Here is a 16,034-nt window from a genome sequence, read left to right on the forward strand (position 1 = left end):
CTGAGCCCTGTCTGGATCCATTCTCTCACTGCCCCCATGTTGCCTCCAGTTACAGGAGCCAGAAATTCCAGTCCCTGAGTAAGAGAAACAATGTCCCCTTTGTCTTTTTCCCTTACAGAGGTCAGTGCTCAGGGACAGGCAATCCCATCTACAGGAAAGAAGGGAGAGAAAGAGGAAGAGAAGAAAGAAGGAAGGAGATGAGAGGAAAGGAGTGGGGGAGGGTACTCACTCCTGCAGAGATGAACCTGAATTCACAGCATTTGCTGCCCCCAGGTCTGAGTCGTAGGACATGGGATTCTCGGAATAGTCTGGACTCTGGGAGCCATTCTCTTCGAGTTGGCAGCTGTCAGAGTTTAGGCTGCAAGACAGCTGGGATGAGCTGGCTGTGTCCGGGCTGAGGGACGAGGCAGTAAGCTTCCTGTTCCACCGGATCTTGTGGCCTGAGTGCTGAACTTCGATGTCCTCCAAGCCAGAGTAATGGGAAACTGAATCCAGAGACTCCTTCTGCTGTAGTTCCATCCCAGAGGCAGCAAGGGGGTCGAGCTCAGAGGACAAAGCCCAGAGAGAGCAGTGGGGTGTCCTCTCATTTAAGATGATGGACTTGTAGGAGAGTTTGAAGGACAAGGATGTCAGTGCCTGCAGGAAGCTGAGGAGGAACTTGCCCTCCTCAGCATCCTGAAGCAGGGCTGTGGGCTGACAGTACTCCCACAGCTAGCCTGCTCTTGGAGGCTGCACTTTGAGGGATCTCAAGAGGTAAAGATGGAAGGAGAACAGGCTAGGCACAAGAGACTGGCAGAAAAAAGGCATAATGGGTAGAAAAGTGATAGACCTGTAACAGGAGAGTTGGATGCTCCAATCACAACATGTGGAGGAGTATTTCAGTTGCAAAGCCAGGTAATGCAGTGTCTTGAGTATCAAACTGGTGAGGCAGTGGGGCAGTGGTCCCCACATCTGGCTGTGCATCAGAATCACCTGGGGAACTTGGTTAAGATACAGATTCTGTGGCCCCAACCTACAGCCTCAGACTCCATGCTATCATTTGGGAACCCATGGGCTACGGAGTTTTGCACAGGGGAGCGACTTGACCATAGTTATGCAGATTTCAGGGTGGGTTGCTCTGGATAAGATCAGTCTCCATGCCTACCGAACTCAGTTCCTAAATGCCACTTAACCTCTGTTGCAAATACCTAACTCTGCCACAGTGTGGTAAAAAGGCCGCTCCTGCTAAAGGCAACCAGTCCTGGAGCTTGAAGCAGTCCAGGCTGTTGCCTGAGGCCCAAGCGGCTCATGAGACTTGGTCTAACACTGGCCCTACCTCGGCCATCTCTACTCTAGAGCGCAGTGTATCTCTGACCACTTTCCTGCAGTGCTGGAGAGGAAGAGCCCCAGGTTCCACTCTGAAACTCCATCCCAAAGCAAAGTCTCCCCAGCTGACCTCACTTGTGGATGACAGCTTTCAGGAGGGGCCAGATGACAGGCTGAGCCAGAGGCTTCTGGGGGTGTTGCTTTTCTTCCTCTTCCCCCCAGCCTTGGCTTGGATATGCTTGGTGTGCAGAACGTGGATAAATACAGCCTCCAAGGCGCTGCACATGGTGTTGGCATCTCCATCTTCACTAGGGACCACTGTGTCCGAGGACACATACTGCTTGTGCAACGCCTTTGCAGATCCCACTAGCTGCTTCTTGATGACCTAGGCTGTGCCAGACAGAACACAGGCCTTTAGAAGATCCTATGGCAAACCCTGGAACATAACTCTGCCTGTCACCAAATACGTGTGCACCCATGTGTATATACATGAATGCATGTGCTTATATAGTAAACTAGCACATTTTCCAATTATAGAAAATAAAGTATAAAGAAAAAAGGAGATCACCCACTTACACCATGCTGAGATACTTCTGTTCTTTTTTGAAAAGATTTTTTTTTAAACTGAACTTCAGTAAACAATAGCCATATACATTTTGTGTTTAAACATTGGCTCCATCATAGAGAGAGCTACAGGAGCTTGGGTGTAATCCATCAGGGACAGGGGTGAGGCTTTCCACCTTACATGACCAAGATTCTGCGAGGTAGAGTAAGCTAAGAAACAATAAGTGCTGCTTCAGAACACTAAATACACACAGAAAACAGGAGCATGGTCTACATTAAGAAAGATCCCAGGCCTGGCAGTCGGAGGCCTCAGTTTAGTCTCAGCTTTGTCAGTCAACAGCTGGGTCACCTCAGACATTTCACTTGTCCTCTCTGAGCTTCAATTTCCTCATCTGTTAAAATACTACTTCCTCATCTACAGCACTTTGAGACAGGACTAGGTTTTTATCATCCTTGTGTCCTCAACACTAGGCACAGTTTCCGGCACATATAAGTACCCAATAAATGTTTGTTAAATGAGGAAGTTAAAAAATATATATAAAGTCCTTTGGAAATATAAAGACAGTTCTATCATATTATTGTAAGATAAATTCTAGCCGAAATGAGCAGGCGACAATGAAGACGAAAGGCAACAAAAGGCCAGGCAGTTTATTTGAGCGCAATCCTGGGTGAGGTTCACCAGTCTGCACAGACACAGGCCAGAGAAATCGCGCCCAGCAGGTCAGGCAGCAAGTTTTTATAAGCACAGAGAGGAGGGGGGGAGTGGGCTGCGTCAGGGGCATGTAGGGAATTTTTATTGGCTCAGGGTCGGGTGACGGACAGCCAGAGGTCTCCTCCTTCTGGATGGAGGGTGTCTGCATCCGGGGTTTGTGGGCATGTCCTGGGACTGGAATCCAGGAAGAGCTGTCCGTTCCGTCCTTATATGGCACAGAGCTTTTGGGTGCTGTCTTTGTTCCGTTTGCACTGTCCTCGCTTTTCTCCTTTCGATACCTCCAGCCTTACAATTATAAGCATGTCAGACTTCACCGAAGTGTTTGAAAAGGACTAGAGAAGAATGCAGAAAAAGTAGTTTGAATTTTTGGGTGACAGGATTATGGATAAATATTTGACTTTTATTTTTATTTTAACCAAAACAGTTCATGCTAATGTTCTTTGAAAAGTTGCATGTTTTTTTTATAACAGCTTTAATGAGACATAATTATTTATAGAGCATAAAATTCATTCATTTAAAGTGTACAGTCCAATGGTTTTTAGTATATTCATAGAATTGTGCAACCATCGCCCCTACCCAATTTGAAAACATTTCCATTGCTCCAGAAGGAAACATGTATCCCTTAGCAATCATTCCCTCTACCCCTCTTCCCCAGCCCCTGGCAACCACTCATCTACTTTCTGTCTCTATAGATTTGTCTGTTCTGGACATTTCATATAAATGGAATCATACAATTATGTGGCTTTTGTTTCTGGCTTCCTTTACTTGATATGTTTTCAAGTTCATCCATGTTGTACATGTATCGGTACTTCATTCCTACTTATTGCTGAATAATATTCTATTGTCTAGATATACTACCTCTTATTTATCCATTCATTGATTAGACATTTGGGTTGTTTCCACTTTTGTTTACAATGCTGCTATGAACATTCATGTACAAGTTTTTGTGTAGACATGTGTTTTTAATTCTCTTGGATATAGGCATAGGAGTGGAACTGCTAGGGCATATGTAACTAACTCTATGTTTAACTTTTTGAGAAACTATCAAACATCTTTCCGTAATAGCTGTACCATTCTACATTCCTACCAGCAATGTATGAGGGTTCCAATTTCTCCACAACCCTACCAACACTTACTATCATCTGCCATTTGGTAACACCTATCCTAGTGGGTGTGCAGAAGTATTTCACTGTAGTTTTGATTTGCATTTGTCTGATGTCTGATGATGTTGAGCATCTTTTCATGTACTTATTGGTCATTTGTATATCTTTTTTGGAGAAATCCTTGGTCTTCAGATAACCTATATAAAATCTTCATTGTTTTTTTTTTTTTTATCAATTTCCATTTTACCACCAATAAGATGATCTAGAAAGAACAGGATCCCCACATAACCTGCTTTTGTTGTAACTCTTTCTCAACCTGAGGCCTTATTCTGGGCAGAGCTCATTCATTTCGGTCGGTCCCCTCCCTGCCTCTAAGCCGCAGACAAGGGAGGAAACTTGATGAAGACCTGAAAGGATCAGCCAGAGGGCTCAAGGCGTAACAGCTCAAGAGCAATGCCGAAAAAGCATTTCTCATATTTACTGAGTTAATGAACTTACAATGAACTCAAACTTCATTATCCAGCCTTGAGTCTAGCCCAAGGACGCGACGCTTCTCAAAGATACCAAAACTGTGTGAAGGTGGCTCTGAGCCATGAGAACTGCTTTGGTTCTCATCACTCAGTCCTGGATTACACATCAACAGTGTCGGGGTGGGGGTGGGGAGTGGTGAGGGGGTGTGAAACAATCAAGCCATGTGTGCTTATACATTTGATTTCTACCTTACTTGAATTATGAATTAACTCCATCAATCCCACAATTTCAAAGGAAGGAAAACCAATGAAATGGCTGTTCTGTACATCCCTTCCCCACCCGATGCACCTTTGCCACCTACTGGGATGGCAGCCGGAGGGGCCAGTTTTGTACCCTTTACATATATTACATACACAGCTCCCTCAGAGAATCACGAGACCTGAAGAGACGACAGTAGCCCCATGAGTCAGCTCCCAACTCACCACCCCTAGCCAGTCCCCTCCGTCTCCGCAGCAGCTGGTGGGAGGGCAGCCATCTTACTCAAACTGCAACTGAAAGACTTTTGGATACAAAAGTAAAAACCCGAAGTGGGTTTTAAGGGAATAAACCAAGTCTGAGGGCCAGGATCCTGGGAAGTAAGGAAGTGAGGAGCCCATGACCAAGGGTGGGTCTGCACCAAGGAGTGGCGGGAAGGGCTCTTTACTCCACACCAAACACTGGCACAAAGAGCAGGGGATGAAAGGCTGATTTAGATACTGAGGTGAAAGTGCAAGGGGGACCCAGTGCAGCTGAAGTGGCCAAGAACCCACAGGAATCAGGGATCAGGGGCTCACAAGTCACATTCTGGGCCTGGGCCTTGCCACTGCCCCTCCGACTCCTGTCCCAATCCGGAGTCGGCCAGCTCAGCAGGGAAAAGTACAACTGAAATGGCCTGCTCTGTATCTGCTTTTCCTTTGAGCTGCAAGGCTCTGGCTTGATCAGCACGGGGGCACATCTAAAGGGGATCAACACAGGTTCTAATCTCAACTTGCCACGAACCAGCTGGGCATGCTGGGCACCAAATCAGACTTCTCAAATGGGAATTATGAATGTGGAAAATGCTCAGCATGGGGCTGCTATGTACCAAGAATAAATGGTATCTATAACCCCAGGGGATGTGGCCACCCAAATCCATAGGCAAAGAAGGCTACTGCCGAAATGAGTGTGCACAGGTAGCTGAAGTCAGTACACAGGTGGACCCCTCAGGATGGCTGGCTTCCTCCTGGTGGTGGCTGAGCCTGAGGGGCTGCTGACTGGCCGGCCCAGTCTCAGCAACATGGACAGACGGGGACTGGGCAGGCACATTCCCACCTAAACAAATCTTTAGTGACCACACAGCTGAGCAGGAGGGGTTCACCAAATTAAAAAAAAAGAAAAGTTACCATTGTCTCTGCTCTCAAAGACTCATGGAAACCAAGGTGCGCTAAATGGGTTTTGTACCCTTTACATATATTGCCTCATTCATCCCCCATAACCACCTGAGGAGTGCTGTTCTATTATCTCTATCTGACACATTAGAAATAGAAGCTGACCCAGGTCAAGGAACTTCCTGAGATCCCAGGGCTGGTAAGTGGGGGACTCCACTGCTTGCCACCAAAACAAGGCCAACCCCAGCTTCAGAAAACCCCCAGACTCCTGAGTGAGTGCAGACACCTCCCTTCGGAAGAGGCAGTGGGAGCTAGGGCTAACAGGTTTGGGGGATGGGGGCAGGAGGACTAGGAGGTGGGCTTTACAGCTGGGAGCCTCCGTGGGGGAGCACAAGCAAACATGAAGGTCAATCTGGCGGGGAAGGTTTATTGACTCATGGAGCATGAGGATTGGAAATGAATGAAGCAGGGTGACCCTAAATGGTGGAAGATGCTCCGATTCAACCCCTGGCCTCTGGAGCTGGCAGAGCCATCCTCCCTAAGTAAGGACACGCAGAGTGAGGGAGGTGTGTGTGGAGGAGGCTCCTGCAAGCCCAGCTCTGGTCAGGGTGTGGCAGACCTACAGGAACTGCACTGGCCCTGGGCCCCAGTGCCTAACTGCCTCACCCTTTGCCACACTCCCCACTCCCAGGGATCCTACCCAGGATCTCGGGGCCCTCTTCTGAGGACCAGCTCCATGCTCACACTGGCCACCAGGGCAGCAGGAATCGGGGCATGTGCGGCCGTCAGAGTCCTTCCTAAAAATGTGCCTCATCCTGGAGGCTGGGTTCCTTCAAGGTTACTGTATGCAGCCCATCATGACCTTGGGCTCCAGTCTTTCAGAAATTCCAGCAGCCTAAGGCCTCCCCTCAGGCCTGCCCTTCTAGCCCCAGCCTTAAGTTCCAAAATTTCTCTTCCTTCAGCCAGTCACAAGGCCAAACCCCCTGAGGAGCTTAGACCTCAACAATTTGGATAATAGCTGGGGTCCATTAAGGCCTTGTTAATGTATTTACCAGAAAGAGTAGAGTATTCATTCAAGGGAGGGAAGCTTCTCAGTCAGTGGGTGCTCTGGTCAAGAAACCATTTGCAAAAATCCAGAGTAAACCAATGCTGAGATGCACTAGACAGGAGACAAGTAACTGTCCCCTAAAATAAAGTGTCAGAAAGGTCCCAACATGACTTATAGCAGCACAGAGGAGTCCAGGAGAACAGCCACTTGACAATCAACAAACTAGGACTGAGGCTTCGGAGTTCAGGACACAGTTCAGGGCACACCTTTCTGTTTAGAAAGCCAAATCACCCTACCTATGAATGTCTGTTCCATAATGCCTCAGGGAAGTGGGAAAGTGGCTCAGAGGTGGAATCTGACAGACTCTGGTGAGAACCCCCCAGTGGAAGCAGAACAGGGCTTTGGGACTCCTGACTGCTCTGGGTCAGTGCTCCATCATTCTCCTGGGTGGCCCAGTCCCCCAATTTGCCATCCTATGGGACTGGTTGCACTTGTCCTCAGAACACCCTTCATTGACACAAGAACCAAACCAAAGAAAGGTGGGGCTTTAAGGAGACCTAGGCTGCAGAGAGGAAGGAGAGAACGTGCCAACATTGCCAAAGGGCCCTTCCAACACCATACGTGGAGTTTAGCTGGAAAGGTGACTTCTGTCTGCCCTTCAGGAAACTGCACCATGCCAAGCCTACCTTTTCCCCTAAATATTGATTTATCCTACTGAATTCACCCTGTTGACATAGCTCTCAAGCTTCTCTGACCTCATTCTCTGATCTAATTCCCACAACAATGCTGTGAGAGGAGGGTTATCCCTATTTTACAGAGGAAACAGACTCAGCAAAAACAGGCCCCTGGCAACGGACAGAATTCCGTTTCCTCATTCCAAATGCTGGGCCTTTTGCCAGATCAAACTGCCTCAGGTCCTTGGCTTAAAGAGTTTCAGGCAAACTGATTACTTATAGAGGCACTTGGAAACTCATTTTTATCGAAGAAGGCCTAAAGCCAACAAGAAATAATCTTGCCACCAGACCTATAACCATGACCAGCGGCACCCAGGTCCTTTCCATGGTACCCAAGTTTCAGAACTGCTCTATCTTAAATGTTCTAACACAGGAAGGAGTTGTTCTGATTGCTTTCTTCATTATACTGACTGGCCTCTGTACGTGTCCAATTCCCCTTCCTCCAGGGACTAGAGAAGAAAGGGGATGAATGGCTTAGATTGAGACTTAACATTGAAAGAAGAAATGGACAACCTGGCTTCACGGTTTCTGAAACACTCCATCCACTGGTAAATAGCAACCTCTTCTTAGAGACTTAGCGGTTCCCAACAGCCTCCTCTCCTATACTCTTCAGAACAGCCTGGCATTTAAGGCACTCAGCTGCTGTACAGACTGATGAGTCATGGTTTTCAGTTGGGAAAGATGAGTTACATTCTGGCGTGGAAAGGCAGCTGATCTTTCAGATATGTGCGTACTGCATGTGCCAAGAGCACGCCGTCCACCAGAAGGAAGTTGGGACTTCTAGACAAGTGTCCTGTGAGGATAGCGGGTGGTGGTGGTTGGGAGAACTAGGCCTTTGGAGCAATTGAATCCCAGTTGGAGGGTGAGAAACTTCTAGCCTGTGATTTCCAGTCCATGGTGAATAATACCTTTTATTTATAGTTATTTAGACCAGGAGTGGGGATGGGGTAGGAGAGAAAGAGAAGTTGAACTCTTTATCCAAATTTAGTAAACCTATATTAGCAACGCAAATGAGGCAAAGCTGTAGATTACGTAAAAGCACTTTACAAACTGTAAGATAAATTACATTAATAATTACAAAAATGAAAAGCATCTGTCAGGCCTCCCCAGTTCAACCTAGATTCATCAGGATCCCGCCTTCTCGGCACTGTATTCTTACCGCTAATGTGAAACATTACACGTGCGCGGTGGGAGAACTATTTTCATTTAGTGAAGCAAGTCCCTTGAGTTATGCTTGAATGTAACCAAACCTAAAAGCAGTTGAGCCCCCAGCTTGAATGAAAAGTAATCGTCCTAAATTCTGAGGAACAGCAAGAACCTTTTTCATTCTAATCATCTTTATAATTGGCTGCAATTAAGCAAAGGCTTTTATCCTGCTAAGTTGCTTCAAAGCCTTCCTGGAAGGCGGCCGAATATAAACTAACCACAACTGCGCGGCGCGCATAGAGGGCCTTCCTTCTCCGTGTTCCGTTGCATTCCCCTGCTCCTAACTCCATCGCCTGCAGGAACACAGGCCGCAGCAGCAGGCCCGAGCACTGGCTACAGGTGCCACAGTCCCGCGCCGCGCCCCCAAGCACCCCGTCAAAAAGACCTCCTGAGATTCAGAGGCGGGGCTTTCCGCAGCCAAGCAAAACCAGCCCAAGCGAGGGAAGAACGCCTGGCTACGGGAGCCCCGCCCCCACCAACGTGCCTTAACGGCCAGCGGGGGAGGAAACGGAAGCCCGGATGGTGCTATAGAGTTCCTTAGTTCCGGTTTCGGGGCCGCGTTCAGGGCTAGAGCGCCTCTCCTCCTCTGTCGCCGCCCGGCAGCTCGAGTTTCCCAGTGCGGCTTCTGTCCTTAAGCGGAGACGTCCCTCCAAACGCGGCGCCGAGACCCGTCGCGCCTCGCCTGGGGTCAGAGCACGAGGACGGGCTCGGCGGCGGTACCTTTACAGGCAACAGCTGGAGCCGGCCCTCGCGTACCGGGCCCTTACTGGCACCTCTGATCCATCAGAAGGGGCTGGCTTTTGAGCCCTCACTTGAGAGGGCCTGATGCGCAGCTCCAAGTCTGCAGCTCCGGAGGACGGGGCTCCCTCGCCCGCACCTGTTCCCCCCAGTCACGTACTGTGCCGTGAGGTGCGTCATTGACAAGTCACCCCTTCCCCACGCACCACTTCCACTCACTTCTGCGTTAACTTGGTTCTTAACCTCCTGAGAATCCTCCCCTCCGCCTCCAGAAGTTTTTTCCCCGGTTCCCTTAGAGGACTTCCATACTTGAGGGTATCCAGCAGAAAAATTACCTTTAAGACTGAGCACCCATTTGATACCCAAAGCAAGTTCATGCTTACTGGAGAGTTTGGGGGCAAAGTAAAACCCAGTGCACACAGGAAATTACGGCTGAGTATGGGGCTCACATCACAACTGCGTCTGTGGTGGATGACCAGCCGTCCATCTTTGGGGTGGTAGCACAGGACAGTTTAATGACGGCAGTGAGACCTGCTCTTCAGCATGTGGTCGAGGTAAGGTAGTAATCCTCTGGAAGGTTTTAGGAATGGCTGAGTAAAAACTAATAATTTGAGTTTTGAGTTTGATAGCCTAGGTATTGAGAATACCAAGTAGTATGTAATTCATGTTATATGATTTAACGAGTATTGAGTCCCTGTTAACGTGTAAAGCCTGTACTGAAAACCCAGCACTTAAGGGACGCTAGGGGAGACCCCAAAAGAAGTGACTTGTTTAAAGCCCAGAGGGTAGAATTTAGAGGGAAAAAAAGGAATCGTTAATACAAGACATAGTAACTGTGAAATGGAATGAATTTCATTTATTAACTTACTTTGCCTTAGGTTCTTGCAGAATCAAGTCCTGCCCGCTATGGCTTCATTTGGAGGTGGTTTGATGAAATCTTTACCCTGCTAGATCTTCTGCTCCAGCAGCATTATCTGTCTAAAACCAGTGCCTCATTTTCTGAAAAGTTTTATGGCTTAAAACGGATTGTGATGGGGGATACACACAAGCTTCAGAGATTGGCCAGTGCTGGTCTCCCAAAGCAGCAGCTTTGGAAGTCAATTATGTTCCTGGTTTTTCTTCCTTATCTGAAAGTGAAGCTGGAAAAACTGGTTTCTAGCCTGAGAGAAGATGAATATTCTATCCATCCCCCTTCTTCCTGTTGGAAACAATTTTACAGAGCCTTTCTGGCAGTCTACCCATTTGTTAACATGGCCTGGGAAGGCTGGTTTCTTGTTCAACAACTTCAATACATCCTAGGAAAGGCACAACATCACTCACCACTGCTGAGTCTGGCTGAAGTTCGGCTAGGTCAACTTACAGGTCAGGACGTATAAGCTCTGTAGCACAAACCAGCTAAAGCCAGCATGATGCAGCAACCAGCCAGGAGGTAAGGCCTTAGCATTTCCCCAAACCCTTTGACCAATAAATTCCAAAATCTTAGACTAATTTCATGAAATTCACCTGTCTCAGTCCCCTTTAAGTATTTCATATATCATATGAATAATTTCAGAGAAAAATCATTGTGTCCATAATACAAGGATTGCCATCCTGGCAACCTTCCTCACCATACTAGCTACAGTTTTTCGACACTTGCGTTGTGCCAGCCCCGTGATAGATGTTTGCTTTACATACATCATCTCAATCCTCATCACAATCCAACGAAATAAATTAATTAATCCCATTTAATAGTTGAGGAAACTAATCCCTAACAGTTAAACACCTTGCCAAGGCCACAAAACTAGGTGGCAAGAGCTGAGATTCAAGCCAGATCAACATAATTCTCAAGACTGCCCTTAACCATGATGCTGTACCTCTTCTAGTTAGTGTTTGTGTTCTACCTACAAGTTCAGATATATATTCCTCAATAACTGCTAAGTTTTTGTTAAATGAATTGCTGTTTTTTCTGGATATACTATCTTTCACCCCAAAAAAGTCTATATAATCAATGTCTCACTAATTTCTTTCTTGAAACACAAAACAAAACCCTAAAACATTAAAACAAAGCTTAGCTCCTATACTCCTAAAATACTTAAGTCAGAAAGAGAGAGTCCTTTAGATCCTTTAGGAGACAATGCCAATCTAGCAACTATTCAGTCCTCAAATTGAATCAGTGATTCTAATGAAAAGTATAAAATGAAGAACTACATTTATATTAGTCACTTGTTGATCATACCTGAGTAAACAGTTTCTCCTTTTGCCCCCTTGTTCTATTGTCCTAACAGTGTTAATGTCAGCTCTGAAGAAAGCTGTGGGAGGTATTGCCTTATCCCTGTCTACTGGCCTTTCTGTGGGGGTGTTCTTCCTGCAGTTCCTTGAGTGGTGGTACTCATTTGAAAACCAAGAAACTATCAAATCACTGACTGCCCTGCCTACTCCACCACCACCTACCTGTACACCTAGACTACAATTCTGATTCTCCTGTTACCTAGAATGAAGACTGTGTGCCCACTGTGTCGTAAAACCCGGGTGAATGATACCGTTCTTGCCACATCTGGCTATGTATTTTGTTACCGCTGTGTGTTTAATCACGTGAGGAGTCACCAAGCTTGTCCCATCACAGGTTATCCAACAGGGTACAACATCTAATTAAACTATACTCCCCTGAGAACTGAAAGTGATTAGCTTTTTACCTCACAACAAAATTAGCACATTTAAGGCAACAGGGCTGTTTTGCAGCACTGTACCTAGCCTTGTTTGATACTTTTCAGCCTCAATTCATAATTATATGAACTTTAGACAACTATATGGACTTCTTTAAAAGGATAAACCCATTGATCTTAACCTTTTATCCTGCTCTCTAGACCCCTACTTAGAGCTGACCAAGCTGGTTAGAGTAAGGGAAGCAGGATTGGAAGGGGATGTGAGGGTCAGTGTAGAGAAAGTGGATAAAAGAGGAGTTACAGAAATGCAGCAGAGAGAATATAGTCCATAGTTCTGTAACATCTTTCTACACAATAACTACACACTAGTTGGGGTGAGCAATTTAAAAAAGTATAGAAGCTTTTTCTTAAAGAACAAGAGGTACAGAAGCTTTCAGGAAAAACCCAAGTTAGTCCTCAAAAAATGGGTGGTGAAGGGGAAGCAAACCTCTTTAGAAAAGAAAGCCTATGAATAAGAGGTTTATGTACATGCGGAAGAGGTTTTATCCATTTGCAAACAATGTGAAACATGAGTTCTTTACAGAAATTCTTGAAAACACTAGAAAAACAACAGCACCTTCTATATCCTGTGACCCATTTGTTAAGTAACATCTGCTATAGTTTATCAACGTTTAAAGATTTCTTTGTGAGCCATACCTATCTTTCTTGGGAAACTGGTTAAAGGAAAAGAGGGGTTGAGTGTATACAAAGAGTACTGTGAAGACTTCAGTGTGAAAGCAAAGCTAATAAGCAGTGAATAGATGAAATAAAATACTGATCTAACTTGGACTGTATAAAAGGTTCTTTTAATAAGCTCTTTCTGCTTAATATTAAATTTGCTAGACCAGCATGAATTATTCTGGCTGCTACTAAAGATTCTATGAAATGCTTAAGTAAATTTTAAGAATAAATGTTTTTCGCAAAGAGCTGTTCCATTTTAATGACTGTAGAAATTTAAAGATTACTTGAGGTGTTTAAATATTTTGTTCAGACCACCTTTGACTTTTTGAGGCATTTTTGTATTAACATTTGGGCTTTTTTGCTAATCCATCGTTTAGGGGGAAAACTCTACTTCAGCAGCAAGTATCAAGAACACTACAAACACTTAAGTTGCCTGTGTAGAAAAGTCATGCCACTGGGTCAACAGGTAAAAAGAAAAAAATCATTACTAGAAGAGGGAGGATGAAAATAATTTGGAAGTCCTCTGCTGAGATAGGTTTCCAATATTTAACTCATTTTAGCATTTCAGAGCACATTCAGATAGCAAAAAAGTTGATAAAACTAAATTTTGAAGTGGAATAACCTTATGGATTTTTAAATAATAACACTTTTATGTACCATAAGAAGATATGGTATTCCTGCAAGGTTTTACCAAAACCAATACCATACTGATTAAACAAACATTTTTAATGTAATAATAAATCAATAAGGGAACTGAACCAGATTTAGGATAGAAATAACGTAGTCCTCCAGGAAGATGTCAAAGCCAGATTTATCACCTCAACCTAAGAAGGAAAACATGAAAGTATCAGTAATTTTAGAGAATATCAAAGAAACACTGTTATACTTAATAAAACCAGTATCCAAATAGGCTAAAACCAATGTGGAAAAACCACAACCAGAATCAGCTCAGAGAGAAGATTAAGGAATCACACCCTGGTCAAAGCCAACACTTAAGCAATGGCAATACCAGGTCAGACTATACTTCACTCATCATCGCATCACTGCATTTCACCTCCCTATATTATCTAAGAACAGCCCAACATCCTATTTTCAGAACCAAGAAAACTTAGGTTTGCCTATGAAAAAAAAATAAAAGCTGCTTTTTTAGATAAATTTCAACCATGGGCTTTCAATAAATATTTTATCTTCCATTATGCTTTCCTTTAAGCAAGTCTGCTGTACAAAAGTGCAAACTTGAACAAGTTTTGTTTTGGGGGGGCTTGTTTTGAAACAGGAGAGTGGAGAAACATTTATAGTTCAAAAACATGTTTTTTAATGAGCCCACACACCATGCATGATAAATCTTGGGGATGTCTGTGAAGGGATTTACACTCTAGTTCTCAAGCAACAGCTTTAGAAAAGATTTTCTACTAAATTTCTTTATAAAGCAAACTCCAGTTCACTTAATATACAATTTGATTTACAGTTCTTCCAACAAAAATAAAAAGTATAGTCACAAAAATTTTATACTGGGAATCATCGATCTTAAAGAGTTCAAGACCAGGGAGGCTATGATTTGCCAAGGCCCCATAGCAAATTTGCCAAGGCCCCATAGCAAATTAACAGCAAAGCTGAAAAGAGAACTGAGTTCTGATTACCAGATTTATATTTTTCCACTACCAGCTAAATATAAGGTTTAATTTCATTTATCTCCAGGTCGTTGGGCCACATAAAGGAGGCAATGCAAAGTCTAGATAATCCATAGTCTGGATAATCCATTTCTGAAGGACAAAACTGACTGCATTTCATTTATTCTAAAGGATACCATCTGGTAGTATATTACTGCTGATAGTGAAATGTACTGGGGTCACAATGTCACCCTCTTCCGCCTTTCAGCAGGATATTGTATCAGTAATTCTGGAGACAGCACATGCTTCCTTCAGCCATCTGTAAACATCAACAGATTGATACTTCATAGTTGAAAAGCGACAGGTGTTGGTCTGTGTTCACCATTTAGCAACCAAGCTCCATAAACACAGGGCAACAAAGTGCCTGATTACAGGGGCTCTGCTTGAGCCTTGTAATTCATCTCTACAGGTGAAGTACATACACGTTAAAGATGAGGAAAGTGAGGCTGAGGGAATTTAAATAACTGTCAAAAGTATGAAACTTGTGAGCAGAGCTTTAAGTGTGTTCCAGTCATACATTTTCTAGTTCTGTCCTTCAGTACACATGCTCTATCTGGAGTGTCTTCCCCACCCCTTTCAATCTGGAGAACACCTAATTAAAACCTTACTCAAATAGTTAACCTTCTCTGTTAAGTGGTCCCTAACTCTTCCGGTCATCCTTTCCTCTGACTCCCACAGCACTTTCCCCCACCATCAGACGCCAACTATTCGCCTCCATCTCCTCGTATTTCATAGCGGACCCTGAGTTACTAAAGAACAAGAATTGCGTCTTACTGGCCTTTGCAACCATTACACTTAGAACAGGATAAGGCTGAATAAATGAGCTCTTAATTGAGTCAATGCGGGACCCTTCCTACTAAATCCTAAGCCCCTAGGTTATAAAAGCATCAGCACAATTTATAAAGTCAACTTACCTCCAACATGTCACGTAAGTAAGGCTTTCTACCCTCAGCTTCTGCCACACGGCGCTCTGTACCGCGCTCTGAGCAGGACGACCAGTGCTCACACACAGGGAAGCCTTGAAAAACTAGTGATGAAGTCCAAACCCCACCAACCTCAGGAAAGACTGAGAGGAGCCCGTCCTTGCGGGCAAATACAAATAAGGCCAGAACCAGCGCTCAAACCAAAGATCGACGCCGCAGTCAGCAGACCGCTTCACGAACTCCTGAAACTCCAACCCCCTAGACTCCGCGGAGGCTTGGCCCTGAGCAGGTTAGAGGCAGCCCACTTTCGGGATCCCGATCCCCGGAGATACTAGCAACCCGTTTTCCCAAGACACGGCCCCTCTCCCCAGCAGCCCAGCCGCGAATCTCCGCCGGAGTGGTCAGCGCGACAACCAATCCCGCAGGGGCCAGGCGTCACGTGGGCAAAGGGCGGAACTGGTGCAGGAACAGCCAATCGGAGGGCACGGCGTACGTCAGGGATGGAGCCGGCAGGGTGCCGGAAGCGTCCTTTTCGTCCCTCTTCGCTTTGAGCGGTACCCCGTAGCCCCTTTATTCCACGCACTGGAACCTCGGGACGACTGTTATCCGTAGTGGTTTTGCCTGTGCCTTGTTTCACAACTGGAGAAGGGCATCTGAGGAAGTTGTGCCCCGGGATTTTTGCGCTTGTGCGGGTGCCCGCCTGAGGGCTGGAGTTGCAGTGCACTCTGACGAATGTGTCCATCTCCGTCCAGAAAGGGCTCATTGGCAGGCTGGGCGCTTGGGCTCTTCCGA

The 16,034-nt window shown here is 45.5% G+C and overlaps 1 protein-coding gene, 2 long non-coding RNA genes and 1 other non-coding gene across 4 annotated transcripts; 1 reads left to right on the top strand and 3 right to left on the bottom strand.

Annotated features, from left to right (window-relative positions):
* Nucleotides 1-2,497: 2,497 nt before the first annotated feature.
* On the bottom strand, nucleotides 2,498-8,905 carry LOC130683468 (uncharacterized). Its single transcript, XR_008997229.1, has 2 exons — nucleotides 8,768-8,905; nucleotides 2,498-2,913 (listed from the first exon to the last, which is right to left on the bottom strand). It is a non-coding gene; the product is annotated as an uncharacterized LOC130683468 (long non-coding RNA).
* A 376-nt stretch (nucleotides 8,906-9,281) lies between these two features.
* LOC118914681 (peroxisome assembly protein 12-like) lies at nucleotides 9,282-11,553 on the top strand. The gene is made up of 2 exons (XM_036889817.2): nucleotides 9,282-9,458; nucleotides 10,166-11,553. The coding sequence occupies exons 1-2, from the start codon at nucleotides 9,375-9,377 to the stop codon at nucleotides 10,661-10,663; spliced, it is 582 nt and encodes a 193-aa protein (XP_036745712.2). The 5' UTR covers nucleotides 9,282-9,374; the 3' UTR covers nucleotides 10,664-11,553.
* A 1,803-nt stretch (nucleotides 11,554-13,356) lies between these two features.
* LOC130683467 (uncharacterized) lies at nucleotides 13,357-15,636 on the bottom strand. Its single transcript, XR_008997228.1, has 2 exons — nucleotides 15,234-15,636; nucleotides 13,357-13,473 (listed from the first exon to the last, which is right to left on the bottom strand). It is a non-coding gene; the product is annotated as an uncharacterized LOC130683467 (long non-coding RNA).
* LOC118914704 (Z30 small nucleolar RNA) lies at nucleotides 13,594-13,690 on the bottom strand. The gene has a single exon (XR_005025723.1). It is a non-coding gene; the product is annotated as a Z30 small nucleolar RNA (small nucleolar RNA).
* Nucleotides 15,637-16,034: the final 398 nt, after the last annotated feature.

This window comes from Manis pentadactyla, chromosome 4, assembly GCF_030020395.1.
Source record: "Manis pentadactyla isolate mManPen7 chromosome 4, mManPen7.hap1, whole genome shotgun sequence".
Taxonomy (NCBI): Eukaryota; Metazoa; Chordata; class Mammalia; order Pholidota; family Manidae; genus Manis; species Manis pentadactyla.

Bases quoted from the DNA above. Each gene is read 5' to 3' on its own strand.
- LOC118914681 (XM_036889817.2), top strand. From the start codon at position 9,375: ATGCGCAGCTCCAAGTCTGCAGCTCCGGAGGACGGGGCTCCCTCGCCC. The intron at 9,459-10,165 runs GTGCGTCATTGA...ACTTTGCCTTAG, and splicing joins GTCACGTACTGTGCCGTGAG to GTTCTTGCAGAATCAAGTCC.